Genomic DNA, 17,821 nt, shown 5'->3' on the forward strand with positions numbered 1-17,821 from the left:
AACAAAGGGCATACATACTGAAATCTCTCACTTTCTGATTAGTTTACTCCACGTCACGATTATCTGTGCTCTTCAGGTTATTTATCTCTATTGTCTATTAGGCAGTGGAAATATTGCATCATGGTGAGCTACAGCACTTCTCCCCCCAGTGCACCTTCAGTGCTGTCACATTTATAGCTTGAAATAAGCCCTGGTAGGCGTTATTTACATGGAAATTGGCAAACACCACAAGTCAGGATTTCCTTGCTTTGGGAGCCAGTTATTAAAAATTTATCAGCACACCCCTAGTATTCATATTTCTTCATATCCCTTTTTGTTACAGCATCTTTCATCCCTACTCTCTACATATTGTCTATATACAAGCACATGTCAATCAAATTTAAAAGGAAAACAAAAATCTAACCCTGTGCAGTTACCATCCTTTTTCCCCACACCTTCATTACCAAATTTTCTGAATAAGTATGCTTCATTCCAACACTTTTTACCAGCCTCTCATTAATTTATTTATCTAACAAATACTTGTGCCACTACCATTAGCCAGACACTATGAAAGAAATTGGATATACAGATATGAGCAAGAGGCAGCATAGCCCCCTGTCCTCAGGGAATTCAATCTGACTTCTGTCCTGCCTTGGAAATCTACAAATCCCTAGTTACTCCTCTGTTTTCTCTTCCTTTGCCTCTTACAAACTACTTCCCCAAATGTGTTACCTCCTTTTCCTCCATAGCTCTCCACAGAAAGTCAAGATTCTCTCAATGTTTCGATTGTTCGTCTCTCTTTCTCAGGAATTTCAGGAATTACTGTGATATATCCTCCCTGCAACCCTCAGGAAACTTATTTCTCCCCTTGACTTTCCGTCTCAGTAACTGACGCCACAGTCCACCCAACTGTTTAAGCCAACACCCCCCAAATCCATGTATCCTTCCTTTCCTTTCCCCAACCCCAAACATTAGCAAGTCCTGCTGGATTGGTATCCAAAAGGTATCCCAAACCCACCACACCTGCTGACCCCAGTCTCCATCTCCCTCAGTCTGTGCAAAACTTAACTCTTTTCCCTGCTTTACTCTTATCCCCAACATCATGTACCACGACAAAGCCAGAATATTTAATGTAACCATTTCTTACCATCTTAAGATAAAACAAAATATAACAACAGCAAAAACAACATCACCTCTAAAAATAATGGTGTGGCTCCATTCCACTCAGAATAAAATTGAAACTAGTTTCCTTAGCTAACACGGCCCTTCATCATCTGGGACATGCCCACCTCCTGACCTTGCTTCTCCAATCTCCACGTGTTCATTATCCCAAGTCTGGGACCCTATGCCCAGATCTTTGCAGGACTAGCTCCTCCTCTCATTCAGGAAGATGCAGGAGGCCTGCTCTGACCAGCCAATGCAAATGTGTCCCTCTCCATTACTTCATTCAGCATCGTCTATCCAGTGCCTGTCTTCTACTAGAAGCGACCTAACAGCAAAGACCTTGTCTTTCTTACTCACCAGGATGCTCCTGGTTCCTAAAACAGTGTCTGGCTTGTGGTAGACACTCAATGGGTATTTTATTTAAAAATACTTAATAAATGAATGAATGAAACAAGAGGCAAAAAATAAGAAACAGGAAAAGGTGGGAGTAATGGGAAACATAGACCCTGAAACAGAGGGTTTTTTCTAGAAATGAACAGAAAAATAAGAACAGCAACCTGAAGTAGTAAAGGACTAACAGTATGAATTGAATTTCCATTTTTATTAGGTTCTGGCTTGCTCATGGCTTGAGCAAGTTTAGAGGTAACCTAATTTAGTGAGCACCTGTTCTGATAAATGGACGTTACGTGTTGCGGCTAGGTGAAATTGCTTTTAAAAAGCAAGTCCCATGCTTTCAGGATTTTCCTGCATCTCCACAAACCTTTCTGAAAGGCAGAGTCCCCTGGGCTTTCTCCCACACTTGTGCTGTAGTACATTCCAATCATACACAAGAGCAAGCTGAGGCAGTAAGCGGAAGGTAGAGCGCTCTCCTCCCCAGAAAGCCAATGGCAGGGGTCTCCTCACAAGGTTCTTCCAGCAGGAAAAGAGAAAACGTTTGTTCTCCTTAATTGAGTGTTCACAGACCCACACCTCACCCCCTGCTTCTAAATAACAGCAGAGAGCAGGGCTTTTCCCAGCTACTTCTTTCTTATCTGATCTAATACGGGGAAGGAAGGTAAGGAATGAGAAAGACAAAGAAACAAGGAGTGAGGGGGAGGTCACAGAACCCAACTCAGGGCTTCTGTTCTGTCAGCCCACATAGATGATGCTGGAGGGTGAAAATGCGCACAGTCCATGAGCCCAGCACAGTACCTCATCATGGACCACACAGCGCGAGGAGACACCGGGAATCCACCGCTCTTGGGTTCTGGTGGCAATGGCGAGTGGCAGCCACTCCAGGCTCCTTTGTGAGGGAACCGCTGCTGCTTCCCATTCTGCCGGAGGGGGTGCGCTGGCAGTGAGGGCTGGGGGCTCCCTGGTTGCTGGGGGCTGCGCTGAGGGATGACCCCATTGCTCCTAAATAAAGTCAAACAGAAAGACAAAGCTTGCAACAAGAAATAGCAGTTCTTGTCCCAAGTCCTGCTCTGAGAAGCAAACCATTCTCAAGTGGTTTAGCTCTTTCGTTTCTGGTATGAACCACAGTATTTTAAAAGTAACATCATTATAATATTTTTTTTTATTTTAGAAATTATTACATTGACTTCCTAATATAGAAAACTAGGGCTCAGTCCTTCATATATGGTCTCTCTCTCACACACACACTCACACACACACACACACACACACACACACACACACACACTCTTCTTCACTTATCATTCTCCAAATGTATTTTTCTCATAATATTTGATGGAAGTGGTATTCAGGATTTGCATAATTACAAACTTAGGAAATGCCATTCATAGCTGATCCATCCAAAGTACTGTGATTAAATTTTTCTTTCATAAATCCTCATAGACATAACTCAGGTAAAGTGGATGGACAAATCTGAAGGAGTCTGATTCTACCAAGTGGTGGTGAGAATATGGAGCATAGAAATCCCAAGATACTGCTACAATCATTTCAAGGGCGTATATCAGCACGTGACACAGCGAACAGGCACTGGTCTGTGGTCCCAGCAACACCATTCCTATGGTACACCCCGGAAAAACCCACATGCATTTGCACAAGAAAATCCACTGCAGCATAGTTTATAATAGCAGACATTGTGAAATAACCTATATTCCAAATCCAGAAAACTGGATAAATAAATTGGGATAATTAAATACCATGCAACAGTTAAGGTGAATGAACTATAGCTACTTGTATTGGCAATGATGTATCTTAAAGCCTAATGGTCAATGAAAAGCAAGTGATTTATATAAAGTTTGAAAATATGTTAAGTAATTCTTTTTGGTATTCACTGGTATATACATAGGAAATAATGGCAAGAAAAAAAAAATCATGGAAATGAAAAGTGCCAAACTCAGGATTGTGGTTACTTCTAGAGAGAGTGGTTGGGGACTGGGGTCAGGGAATGTTATTGTTTATATATTAGATATTTTATCTTAAATTTAATAAAATAAAAACAAATTTAACTCTCAGGGGCTCATCTTTCACTAAAAATATGTTTTCCTAAAGGTGATGTCAAACAAAAGAAATCCCACTCCATTGGTGTGGTTCCCTTAAAATTTAGGAATTAATTGCTCTTCCGTGTAGGAAAGTGCTTCCAACTTTGTTTTTGTTTCTGTTTCTTTCCTGCTTCCTGCATCCCACAAGGAAAGATCTCAAAAACAACCTAGTGCCAAGATATTTATTTTAAATTAGCAAACGAATGGGTGTAGATCCCTAAGAGTTTTGTGCAAAACTATGTACATTATTCTGGGGGGGAGGGGACACAATTTTGTGAAATTCTCAAAGGGGTCATGGCACCCAATAAATATACTCAGAACCTCGGAGCTGGTCTCATGGTACAAGTGTGCGCCCAATTCCTGCGCAGCCCATGTTCTGGGAGGTGGAGGCAGGGGTGCTTAGAGGTAACCCTGTGACTCTGGAGTCATAAGGACCAGGGACCTAATTCTGGCTCCACTCAGGGATAAGTGACCCTTCAGAGGCTACTTTCTATGCCTCTATTTTCTCCTCTGTGCAATGAGGGCAACAGTTGTGAGCACTGTGTGACTTCACGCCTGTAAATGGCCTGGCACACACAATGCCTGGCACATGACTAGAACTTGGGAGGCATTAACCATCCCGGGCCAGGTCTCCCTGTCATATGCTCTGGTTCCTTCTCACCACACTCACAGCTGTAGTTACTCATGTGATGTCTATCTCTCCCAATATTGGACATGCTCTCTGAGGGAAGAGGTCTTATCTCTTATTCTTGGCCAGGTACAAAATGAATATATGTTGAATGGGCGGAGGGGAAAAAATGAGTGTCCCCACTTATGCAGAGCTGCTGGTTTTCAGAGTTAAAAGTTACTTTTTAAAAAATCACAGATGATGAGCCATGCAACGTCTAAGTTACATATCGGCATATTATTCCTTCCTTTGACCTTCTAGCAGTTTACAATGGAGGTCAGGAAAGATTCTTAAAAGAATAAAAGAGACAATTAAGCCTGGCTCAACAGTAACTGGATAAAGAAGAAAATATAGGCAACGCGGGGCTGCAGAGTCCCAAGGCCAGAGGAGACAGAGACAGAACCTCAGCGACGAGGTTAAAATAGCTCAGGACCCGACCAAAGAGGAGGGTCTGCAGTCAGTTGTCACACCTTGCTGCTGCCAGTGAGGCAAAGCAGAAAGGAGCCAAGAAAAAGAGACCAAAGGAATGTAAGAAAGTAAGTGAAGAAAGCGGGAAGCAAGAGAGGTCGACAGGTTGTTTTCTAAAACAAAACAAAACAAAACAAAACAAAACAAAAAAACAACCAAAACAAAACAAAAGGCGAGCAATGCAATTGCTTCCATCAGTTAAGAGGATCTAGAGGAAAGACTCTCACATAAGCCAAGGGGAGGGCCTCTGGCCCGTGGCTTTCTTGGCACGGGGGTCAAAATGATAACGGGGTTCCTTCCTCAGAGATTTACAGGGAGTCAACAGAGCTCTAAACTCCACTTAAAGGATGTCTAAGTGCAGATAGGCAGGAAGGTGATCAGAATGTAATGGTTAATCTCAGCTTGTTGCCACTCAAGAGCCCTGCTCTTATCTTTATGTCAAGAAGTATAAAGCGGTAAGAAATAGAATAAAAAGACAGGATTTTTTCAAAGATAAAATTCTTCTCTGGACAAGGCAGGAAAATAAATCAACCCCATTTTTTCAAAGTTCAAACGTAAGGACCTTATAATTACTGAAAAATGGGGTCTGCATGTCAAATTGTTAGTAATTATGGAATTAATAGAGGAAGAAAATCATGGTATGTGTCAGAACTATTAGTATGCCTTAGTCATTTTTACTGGCTACACTACACAGGATAAAATGAATATGCGTTAAATTCGTAAAATAAAAACAGGCTGCTAAATAAACATGTTCTTTGATTTGCATAGGACGCGTGAGTATTCCTGTGTGGTTTAGATTAGCCATTTGTGAAATTTCAAAACAAAACTCCCAGAACTCTGAGGTAACGATTCAGCTCTAGAGCAGACTCCAGCACAGCAGTGCCCTTTGATGAATGACACTAATTTGAATGCCCAGGTTCAAGGCAAGCTGTTAACAAACTGTGTCCACTTGCAACCACTTCTCTGTGTGAGTTAAGATTTCTCAGTGGTTTACAACCAGAAAATATTGCTAATATAAACTTGCAAGTAGTATAGATACTTCTCAATTCCTAATTTGGGGCTCACAAAAATTTTATAGTCCCCACTGATTTTTATAAAAGCGTGAAGAGTTTGAACATTTATCTTAAAAAAACAAGGCCCACTGCTTATATTATGGTCTCAGGTGAAGTTACATTTAACAAAAATATTTTTATTTTTTTTAATGAAGTTTCAAAATTACTGATTTAAATACTTTTTTGTGACTTGGCTCCAGAATCTTTATTTCCTTTTTTTCACTTGATCCCTTTTTTATTAAAAAAAAAATTAATGTTAACATTATTGCAGGTGTCCCCCCCTTTCCCTCCCTTTGCCCGCACACCCCCTCCCTGGGCTTGGCCTTCATCACCTATTGTCCATGTCCATGGCGTATACATATCCCTTAGGTAATCCCTTCACCTTCTTTATCCAGCCACCCCCTACTCTTCTCCCCTTGGGCATCGACCAGTCTGTCCCATGTATCCACACACTGCTTCACATTCAAATGGACTTACGATCTCTCTTGCTTGTGGGATAGGGAAAACAGATCATACACCAAGCACACTCCGAACACGGTGATGCCCGTCTCTTTCACCAGCATGGCGCAGGTCCCCAGGAACAAACCGAGCAGCAAGTAGAAAGGAGAGGCCGTGGAAGGGAAACACTCCCCAGCACAGCACTGGTCCACACTCCTGAAAAACAAGGCGGAGAGTCTCCTAATACAAGAATGTGGATTGCTAAGAAATACCGCCTTTCAACACTAAGAACTAGCATCAATTTCATTTTATTCTAAATAAGTGGGTGAGCAAATGTTTCTTCAATCATAGAATTATGTAAAGATAAGAAAAGTAAACGCCTAGTCCTGATTTTGATACTTGAAATAAGGTATGCAAAAATTATGATAAAACCTGATGTATAATAAATGAACACTAAAAAGCCATTTAAGATGCTACCATAGAGACATAGCTAGTGACATGAAAGATGGTTAGGTGACTATATTTTAAGTGAATAACACAGGTTACTAAGCCACATGCATGAACTCCAGAGCCAGGTTCCCTGGGTTCCAATCATAGCTGTAAAATTAAGTAACAGGGTCATGGGGGGGCAGGTTACTTTGCCTCTCTGCCTCAGTTCCCTTCCCTGTGAAATGGGAACACAGTATTGGAGTGAGAATTCATTAAGTGACTAAATATATATTTAGTGTTCACCACCATTATTATTTTGTTTTATATGCTTCTGTACACACACAAAAATATCAGTGGAGATATATACACACAAAAAAATACACACACACAAAACATAATCATCGTTTCTCCCTGTGATAAAAATATAGATAATTTAGCTTTTTTCTTTTCTTCTGCCTAATATGTATATTTAAATCTATTTTCCATAAGATGTATTATATAAAGGGCTTTTTTTTCCCTCAGTATAATTCCCAGCAGGAATTTTCAAGAGCCCTCCAGCACTGTAAAGTCTTTTTTTTTTATCTTACAAAATGGAATCAGCCCCACACGAAGAAACACCACAGTTCCTTCAGCAGGCACCACACCTGTCGGCCCCTGCTACTTTGAAGGAAAATATTTCTGTAGTTGTGATGTCTTACCCTTTACTCTTATGTCTAAAAGCAGTTGCATAAAAGTATATGTCAGCAGATATGCATTCTTCTTCAATGCTGGGCTATAGCTCAAATTGCTGAAAGTGAGAATGGCACGCACAATAGAAACCTGTGCTACTGTAGCTCATTATCACATAAATATGGATACGCTGCAGGCCTAATCGTGTTCCCAAACACACAGAGAAAGCTCAAAAGAACAAGTTCAAACTAAAAGCAATTCTTAATTTTGTTCTGACACCAGAGTAAACAGGAAACACTTGTTGCATCTGGATTTATAGTTTTAAGATTTTCACATCTTGCCGAAGCCGGTTTGGCTCAGCGGTAGAGCGTCGGTCTACGGACTGAAAGGTCCCAGGTTCGATTCCGGTCAAGGGCATGTACATTGGTTGCGGGCACATCCCCGGTAGGGGGTGTGCAAGAGGCAACTGGCCAATGTTTCTCTCTCATCGACGTTTCTATCTCTCTATCTCTCTCTCTTCCTCTCGGTTAAAAATAAATAAATAAATTATATATATATATATATATATATACACACACATATATATAGTGTATATATATTTATATATAGTGTATATATATTTATATATATATATATATATATATATATATATATATAGATAAAGATTTTCACATCTTGATGCATGACTAGCAATGCAATGGAGGGCACAAAGCCAGGACCAGGAGACTGGTATTATGCTAAAGGCCCTGCTCTTTACCAGAGCTTCCTAAGACTTAGCTCATTTCATTCTGGGTCCACAGTCTAGATTGGTTTACAACAGGGTTTCTCAATTTCAGCGCTGTTGGCATTTCGGGGAAGATGATTCTTTACTGTAAGGGCTGACCCTGTACATTGGAGGATCCTCAGTCCAGCGAGTTGTGACGAGCCAAAGTGTCTCCAGACATTGTCAGATATCCCCTGGGGAAGTAGGGGTAAATTTGCTGCCTACAGAGAACCACTGCTTTAGAGCAGTGTTGGCTAGAGTCCCTGGGCTTTGTAAGGGTATAGATCGATGAAATGATCCAGAGATCAAGGTTCATCAATCCTTAGCCAGGCCAAGCCATCCTCCACGAAGGAGGGCAACATGGTTCTCTGACCCCTTTTTTTCTGGGCCATCCTCCGAGTCCTCTGCCCCTATTTACGTTCTCTTTTCAACCTACCCCTTTCCCTATGGGGCTAGTTCACAACACAGGTCAGAACCTGATCACATTGGGGGGAAAGAGGCAATAAAATGGAAAATTGTTTATTGCTATTTAATCTCCAAAAAGCAAGTAGCTTCTGTATATTGATGAAAGGATATGTACCGGTAATTGGAAAACCACAGTTGAGAAACTTTCAATTCAGCATGGTTTTAAGCTCTGAGCTACTTTAATGAGGATGGGGAGAGGGATTAGAACCAAAAATGTAAAGGAAAAATTGAACAAATCATAGGCAAATAAGAGAAATGACTACATCCAATCTATTTTTGCTCAGAGCTATGATTCCAAATTCCATTCTCAGTCAGAAACTGTAAGTAAAAGGAAACAAGAAACAAGAGCTTGTCTTCCTGGTCCTGGGAAGGCAGTTCCTACGAAAGGCTATGACATGGTTCAGAATGTGGCTGGAAGAGAACACCTGGCACTGGCTAAGGAGAGGCTGTCCTGTGCCAGGTCTCGGGGAAGCTATTCAGCACCAAGAAGCCTCCCTCTTCTCTCAGGCAGATGTTGAGAACACACACACATACACATACACACACAACACAAATACACACACACAAATACATACACACCACACACACACAACACAAATACACACACAAACACATACACTTACAAATACATACATACACACACACACACCACACAAATACACACACACAAATACGTACACATACAAATACATACACACCACACACACACACACACACACACAGCAGAAATTCCCAAAGGACAGCATGATTGCAATCACAGAGAAGGACACCCTTAGCTATACATACCTATTGTAGGAGAGAAAGGCCAACAGAAACAGCAGGCACGCTAACACGTCAGCTCTGCCAACAATTCCAGCTACCTAGGATGTTTGAAAAAGTTAAAAATTAAAATGTCAGAAAGTTACTTTCAGTAAAGTATTACAAAAATATGTTTGGATTTAGATGACTGCAAAGAATAATAAAATGGAAAACACATTGTTCTTCAAATTCTAACCATCTCTGGATATCATGTATATTTAATAATACATCTATAGGAGGAAAAAAGAAGAAGGAAGGGATAAGATTTTCATACTTCTCTTCATTTTTAACCTTTCTTCAATAGAAGGTTAATTCACAGCATCAGTTTCTTCATTTATTGGTGTATTCAAAATATCTTTTTAAATATGTTTGGATTGATTTTTTTAGAGAGAAAGGAACATCAGTTGAGAGAGAAACATAGATCAGCTGCCTCCCGCATGCCCTCTACTAGGGATCAAACCCATACCTGGGCATGTTCCCTGACTGGGAATCGAACCAGCGACCTTTTGGTGCATGAAAAGACACTCAAACAACTCAACCAACGGAGCCACATCAGTCAGGGTTTTTTTTTGTTTTTGTTTTTGTATTTTTAAAAACTTTTTTGAGCAATGAGTGAGTGCCAGTGTTCTAGTCTTTGGGCCTGGAATGCTAGTGGAGCAGAGAACTCTTACATAGCACTAGTAAAAATAAGTTGAATCAATATTCCTAACAAGAATGGGAATGAATCTGAACTCCATCATTGCTATACGTGAGTGTATGTACATGCGTGTATTTCTTAGCTCTGCCACCAAAAGAGCCTAAAAGCAAATGCCTCAGGGTCAAAGGGCCATCCTGGCACTAACTGCAAGCCATTCCTCCACTAAAGAGAGCATGGACTGCAGGGCTGAGGCTGGGGAGCTATAAGAGAAGCTTGGATGGATCACCTCTTTGTGTTAGAAAGTACCTAAGAAAGTGCTCAAAAAATGGCAGGTTCATGTGTAAAAAGGACTCAGATGCCAATGACAAACCACTGACCAAAGATGATACAATTTGAACATCAAAATAAAGACATTAAAAATTGTAAATCATTAAAAAGATATTCATGAATGCATAATGATAACAAAGATATGGATGGATGGATGGATGGATGGATGGATGGATGGATGGACGGACACATGTGTAAGTACCTGCATATATACAGTAAGCAAGTGAAAGAAAAAGAATGGTGAGCTCTTCCTTACATGAAAAATCCAGTTAATGAATATAGAGGGAGTAGTGCAGTTGGAAAATAGCCATTTGCTTCTCCATATGAGTAAAGATTGACTCACTCAAGAAACATCACAAACTATCAATGCATACTAAATCGAAGATATGAAAGTTTAATGAAGCACAAGATATTTGCAGGGCTTCAAACCATTTCCTCACCGATTACTTATTAGCTGAATAAATAAAAAGAATAATTCTACTATGGGGAAAATGTGCTACATTGTACTACACCTTTACTGGGGCATAGAATTTAGCCTCATCAATAAAGGGCAAATGGACATGGCATGTCTAAGCATGTGGTACCCTGAAGAACACATCCCTTGTGTAGTATGACAGCCAGGAACACATAACCTGAATATAATCATGAAAAGTCATAGGACAAACACAAGATAAGATACTCTAATAAAATACATAAATTAACATATATTTATATTAATAAAGTATAACATATAATAATTCTATATTATCATTTTATAACATTAAATATTATATCTTAATATCTTTTAATTTATATTATATCTTGGTTTACTAATTATATTACAGCTCATTATAATCTAATATATCATAATATGATATTGTACACAATATATTATATATTATAGGTATGTATATATTATACTAACATAATATATATATTATGTATTTATATTTTGTATATATTATTTTTATATATTTCTATATTATGTATTTACATAGAATATATTTATATTATTTACATATTATAAAATTTTAATATACTACACTTAAATATTGCATTAAATACTAAAATCATATAAGATATATATTTATATTTTAAGTGTATAATACAGCATATGTTATATAACCTTATGGATTTCAAAGTTATAAAGATCATATTAAGAACATTTTATTATATACATTCTAACATATGTTTTAAATTACATTTAAAGCTATATATTATATTACAGAAAGATATAAGGACTAGTAACTATTTCAAACTTAAGGAGACTAAAGTGAAATGATGACTAATAGCCTTAGTTTAAATATACAACTAAATTAAGATGTAAAGTGGCATGAAATGCAGCCTGCTCTCAAATGCTTCAGAAAACAATAATTTTATATATTGAGGGAGAAAGAGAAAAAGAATGGTAAAACAAATGTGGCAATATTTGAAAAATTGGAGAGTCTGGACAAATAAGATATGTTAATTATATTTGCTTAAGTTATATATTATTTTTTAATGTTATTCAGAAAGGAACCAAATGGAATAAAGGTGGAAGACAGAGGGCTATTTATAAATGTCTGCATAATTGCACAGCTTAAAATGTGTGAATTTCTCTTAATTTTTTTAAATCCAAGGAAGAAAACTGTAAAGGAAAAAAAATGGCGTATGATTCAAAGAATGCTGCAAAGACAAGGTCACGGATGAGCTGGACCTTTAAGATGAGTTTGCAAAGGAAATAAACTGGGTTAACATTTCAGGCATAGAAAACAGCATCACCCAAATCATAGAAGACCTGAAGTCCACTGTGTATTTGAGACTCAGTCAATAATTAATGGCAGAAAATAGTTTTCTGGAAAATATACATATAAATGCCCTCCAAAAAAAAAAAAAGAAAAATACAATTTGCCATGATAAAGAAGAGGCCATGCCACACCAGGGAGCTGGACCATCCCAGGCTTGAACATATACTTCTTTGCCATCTGAGTAAGAGTGAGACTCAATTTTGTTACCTTTAATTTCTTAAAATAGGTTATCTTTAAAATGAGTACAATACCCTCTACCTTATTTTACTGCTGTAAGTAATGAGATGATACATATAAAGTGCCCCCCCAACATTGGCACCCTTCTTTCTTCCTGCCGAGAAAGGGGTTCTAACACTTAGCCCCGAGACAGGATGTTCTGTGTGTCTTATGGAAATCATCTTTTTACTTTAACGAATGTCTCCATGATATTTTAACTTTATTGAATAATCTACCTATTAGCTAAACTAGGAATAAAAGTAATTCAAGTATATGCCTATATATACTGATAGATTGATGGCAAGTCACATATTGAGAAAAATTCTAGTTCAATTGAAACCAAGAGAAACCTGGACATCCTATCTAATTAAAAAAAAAAAAAAGAAAAGAAAAGAAAGAAAAAAAAAGTGACATGCAAATTAACCATCACTCTGCTACACCCACAAGCCACAGCCAATCAGGTGCAAGTATGCAAATCAACCCAACCAAAATGGCTGCAGCCACAGAGCGAGCAGGAGTCTTGGGTTTCCCTGGCAATGGAAGAAGCTAAGCTTTCTGCACAACCTAGAAGGCCTAGGCCTCTACTCAAGGCTACAAAGTTTCAATTATAGAAGATAAATAAATCTCAACAAAAGTAGCAGCAACCATGGAGCTGGAGAGAGCAGGAGGCTTGAGTTGCCTATGGCAATGGGGGAAGCCAAGCTTTGCACACACCCTGGCCTGCCTGGGCCTCCACTCAAGGCTACAAAGTTTCAATTATAGAAGATAAATAAATCCCAACAAAAATGGCTGTGGCCATGGAGCAAGCAGGAGACTTGGCTCTGCTCAAGGCTACAAAGTTTCAATTATAGAATATAAATAAATCCCAGATACCAGGGCCTCTGCATAGGTCGCCAGGGGGCGTGGCTGGCCTGCAAACCACCACAGGCCCCTCAGGCTGCCAGGGGAGCAGTTAGGCACCAATCAGGCCAGCAGGGGAGTGGTTAGGGGGTGATCAGGCTGGCAGGCAGAATTGGTTAGGGGCAATCAGGAAGCTAGGCAGGTGAGCAGTTGGGAGCCAGCAGTCCTGGATTGTGAGAGGGATGTCTGACTGCCCTTTTAGGCCCGATCCTATTGGTAGTTGGACATCCCTCCAGGGGTCCCATATTGGAGAGGGTGCAGGCTTGGCTGAGGGACACCCTCCCTTCCCCCATGCACGAATTTCGTGCACTGGGCCTCTAGTGATCAAATAATTTCATTGTCAGTGCAGAGTTACCTAATGTGGCTGCCTGGACCACACACTGTTCATTGATCCATTAATCTATGAAGAACCTGAGTTCCAAATCAGGAAGACTGTATGACTCAAGGGAGTCGGGCAGTGACAAGGCAGCATCACCTTGGTGTCAAGGCCAAGCTCAAACTCACCATCTGTAAAGCAACAATTAATTGCACATGGTTCACCTGCGAAGCCCAAATCTGCTCAGTATACACCTCTGCCTCCATGAGCACTGAACTCAGCATCAGCTCGAGGGCCTCCTGATGGTTCAACAGAGAGTCCAGCTGGCCAGCAACGAAGTCTTGGGATAAGGCCAGGCATCTGGGCCTGGAGGGACATCCATCATAGCACAACTGATGTGGCCAACTTGGACAATGGCAAGACTTGCAAGCTGATAGTGGGTGTAGCAAGCTGGCATGAGGCAATAATAAACGAGGCAAGCATAACTAATATGTAAAAGGCGCCTGGAGCCCTGCTTTTCGAATTACAGCCAGTTTCAGTGCTGCTGGGAAACAGCAGCGGCAGAACATGCCAGCTGTGTGTGCCCAGATATGAAAAACGCAGCGTCCCTTGGAGCAGAAGGTCAGCGTGAGTGTTAAAATGTTAGTGTGAACCCTGGTAGGCTCTGTTGCCAATTTCAAAACCACCAAGCCTTCACTGAACACCTATTCTATATCCGTGTTCCGTTAGGGTCTCTGGGGCTAGGGGTTACAGGTCTAAAATCAAGGCGCTTGTCACCAACGACTCTATGCCCAGACCAGCCACTCACTGTGATTCAATTAGCCAATAGCATCATGTTCAGTAACTGCCTGTGTTATTCCAGTCAACAAGCATTTTCCAAGTGCCTCCGGTTTGCCAGGTATTATGCCAGCTGGAGGGATACAGCCTGCCACAAGGAGTTTAACATCTGGTGAGGAGTCAAAAAGAGTGTACTGATGTGCCACAGGGAAACTGCAGGTCTCCTAAAGAGGAGAAATCATTGCCATAGGAAGACTAAAGGGATTCATTTTGACTGTAGGATCTGGCAAGGCTTCATGGAAAGGCTGTATACACGAAGACACAGGACAGCGGAGAAAGATTTCAGAAGCTGAGGATGGATGGGAGGATGTGAATCCTGGGCCAGAGAGGGGACGCAGAAGCATTGCAGGTCAAGGAAAGAGAGGCCTGAACACATACGGGGTGTTTCTGGAAGGCAAGGCATAAGGGAATGAGAACGTGGAGTAAATGAAAAGGAGACAAACGTGGGCAATGGGAAGCAGAGATGGAATGTCAATTTGGAGGCTCCTGGGCTTGATGTGACAAAGTCAGCTGAACTGGATGATACTGGGAAGTGAAAAAGGGCTTGCTCAAAATGCAGATGGACGGCATGTATTTCTGCCTGATGTTGCAGGTTTCCATCTCCAAGGAGGTAGTTATAACCTGAGACCTGAATCCTTTAAATATTCAAACAGTGGAAAAACATCAGTGAGTTGGGTAGAATTTAAATAATGTAACATTCAGATCTCTGAGCAAGCTTAAGAGAATGTAGAAATTGCCAATTATGGACTTAATTTGCTCCCCAAACTTATTACTTCTTGGAATACCACTCATAGGATTTGTATCAAGTTATTCATCATTTGACCTGCAAGGATGAGTTCCATTAGCATAAGACAGGGCCAGGAACACACACTTAATACCTGGCAACAGCTGAAGGCTGGACTGACTGATTCGATCATGACAATTCTCTCCTCGGTTATTTTGTCCAAGTTCTAGAAACGTTGACTTTAACTTTCAACTCCATGTGTCAGCATTTCCTGCACATACTTTTGACTAAAGTTCATTCCTTCAAACCAGCAAGGTCTTGTCTCCTTCATGGGTAAATTTCAATACTCCTAAGAGAATTACAATGATTTTTCTCATAATTTCCCAAGAAATATACTGTCAGTTAACCCTTCCAAGAATCTCAAGGCCTTGAGTGAAGAAAGGTCTGCATTTATCTTACTCTATTATTTTTCTGCAAGAGGACTACATTATAGTCTTTCAATATATTTGTTAAAAATTGAGTAAATAAGTGAACTTGTTCCTATCTACTTAAATTGGAAATAATTTTCCCTTTGCTGGGATTCTTGTTTTATTATAACATATTGCTGAATCTTCTATGTATTTATGGGTATGTGCTTTGGCTTTTCTAGTGAGGATAATTTTTCATTTGATTTTTAGAGAAAGTGGAAGGAAAAGGGAATGGGAGACAGAGGGAGACAGATAGAGACAGAAACATTGATGTGAGAGAAACAAATCAATGGGTTGCCTCCCACATGCACCTGATCATGGGTAGGGATCAAACCTGCAAGCCCTATTACTGTCCTTGACTGGGAATCAAACCCATGGGCTCACACTCTAAACATTGAGAATGCCAGCCAGGCCTCAAAGCCGATTTTTGAATCATAAACCATATTACATTTCTGACATAATTTTTAAAGTACAGTTGAAAATGAATGTTTAGCATGTTAGGGAGACATCTTCTTCAGGGAAGAACAATGCAGAGGATGGTAACAGTCCTAATTCTATTCCTGCAGAGTAGGAGAACATAAAACCTAGGTAGCCTTTGGCAGTGTGATCATGAGCTGATAAAGTTAGGTCGAATTCTAAATTAAAAAAAGGAAAATCCTGTTAGCAAAACGATCTTTAAGAAAGGGTTTCAACAGGCTTTTGTCATAATCAGGGGAAAAGATCCATGGTAACACAATTATAAGGGCAAAATAGTTTAAGGGTTGGACATTTACTTAGGAAAAAGTGTTAGAAAAACTATTTGCATTCACAAAGAGATAAAGGAAGAAGAGAAATTTGACCTACATAACAATCTATAGTAGGAAGTAAAATCAAGAGACTATTATTTAATTATAGATAATAGTTCAGGCTCCTAATGAGGAGGATAGAGAAGTAGACAAAAGAGATGTGCTTTTTAGAAGACATAAACTGATTTTTAGAAGTGATACATTATTTTTAAAAAGAAAAATAGAACATAGTTGGTGGGAGAGGGTTATTAGGAGATATAGTTCTCCTTCGTTAAACAAAAGCAAAAACAAGACCATAAATTTTCTCAGGAAAGACTGAAAATTTAAATTTTGCGGGGAGGAGGTTTAGTTTAAACATGCTGAGATTACATTTAAACATGTTGCTATGGTTAAGGATTTGTTTTATTGATTATGCAATCAACAAATAATTCATGAGTACTTGGCTTGATGCAGGCACTCTATTGAGTGACAGGGAATATATGAGAGGATAAAAAGTTCTCTACCCTCAACTTAGGTATATGCCCTAACTGGAACTCAAACCCTCAACCTTCTGGTATATAGACAATGCTCCAACCAATTGAGTTGCCTGGCCAGGTCTAAGTCACATTTTAAAGAGGACCAGAGCTTTAAATTATCTAACTCTATAAGTAAAAAATCATCTTCTACAAAATAACAATACTTCATATTAGATAATTTGAAAAATGATATGTTAGTTTCCTGTCTTTCTAACTTGAATATCAGTTTAACTTTTTATAGCCTTCTTCCCAGCACTTACAGTTCTGCACCGTAAATATTTTAAATATAAAGCAGAGTGCAAAAAGATAAAATATAAATGCAGAGTTGGAACAGTGACCCAGCATGATAAGTATCTCAGAATTCCCCTTGTTGTTAAAAATGCATTAGGACTTACATTTCCTGCAAATAAAGAATGGTGGCCATTTATTACTAGCTGTAATAATAACAGTGGTTATTTAGAAAAGCAATTAAATCCTGGAGGTACAATAAAGACCATTTGAACATTCAAAAAGAGAAGTTGCCAGGCAGTATGATTTATATATAAACACTTTAGTAGAGCTTTAAATTAACAGGGTTTTGAAACGGAAAAAAAGACGACTTTAGTGGGTTTTTTTGGTTCTTATTTCATTGAATTCCAATTACACTCACCGCCTCTGTGTGAATAGGATGCACAGCAAAGAGCAATGCCGTAACAAAAGCGAGTCCACGATTCTTGAAGACCGTTTTGTCACAGGTGTACATCAGCACAAGAGTCACCAGGCAGTGCAAAATTACATTCACTGCATGAAAGTAAAATGGGTTCATGCCAGTCAAAAATATGTTTAGCCTAGAACAAAACAAAAACAAAAACAAAAAATGGTTAGTGACCAACAGAACATAGGTACAAGGAAATCAGAGGGAATCCATCATTTTAAAAAGTAAGCTATTCAAGTGATTATTTTTAAACTAG

General features: G+C 39.4%; 1 protein-coding gene across 1 annotated transcript in view; it reads right to left on the reverse strand.

Annotated features, from left to right (window-relative positions):
- TMTC1 (transmembrane O-mannosyltransferase targeting cadherins 1) overlaps positions 1-17,821 on the reverse strand; it is a 226,651-nt gene that overhangs the window by 188,330 nt on the left and 20,500 nt on the right. The window contains exons 2-5 of the mRNA XM_036456258.2: positions 17,521-17,698; positions 9,370-9,443; positions 6,297-6,473; positions 2,335-2,538 (exon numbers count right to left, since the gene is read on the reverse strand). Of these exons, the coding sequence (XP_036312151.1) occupies positions 2,335-2,538; positions 6,297-6,473; positions 9,370-9,443; positions 17,521-17,698 (633 nt within the window). The remainder of the gene's footprint in view (positions 1-2,334; positions 2,539-6,296; positions 6,474-9,369; positions 9,444-17,520; positions 17,699-17,821) is intronic.

The sequence above is a fragment of the Pipistrellus kuhlii genome, unplaced genomic scaffold (genome assembly GCF_014108245.1).
Source record: "Pipistrellus kuhlii isolate mPipKuh1 unplaced genomic scaffold, mPipKuh1.p scaffold_m20_p_3, whole genome shotgun sequence".
Classification (NCBI taxonomy): Eukaryota; Metazoa; Chordata; class Mammalia; order Chiroptera; family Vespertilionidae; genus Pipistrellus; species Pipistrellus kuhlii.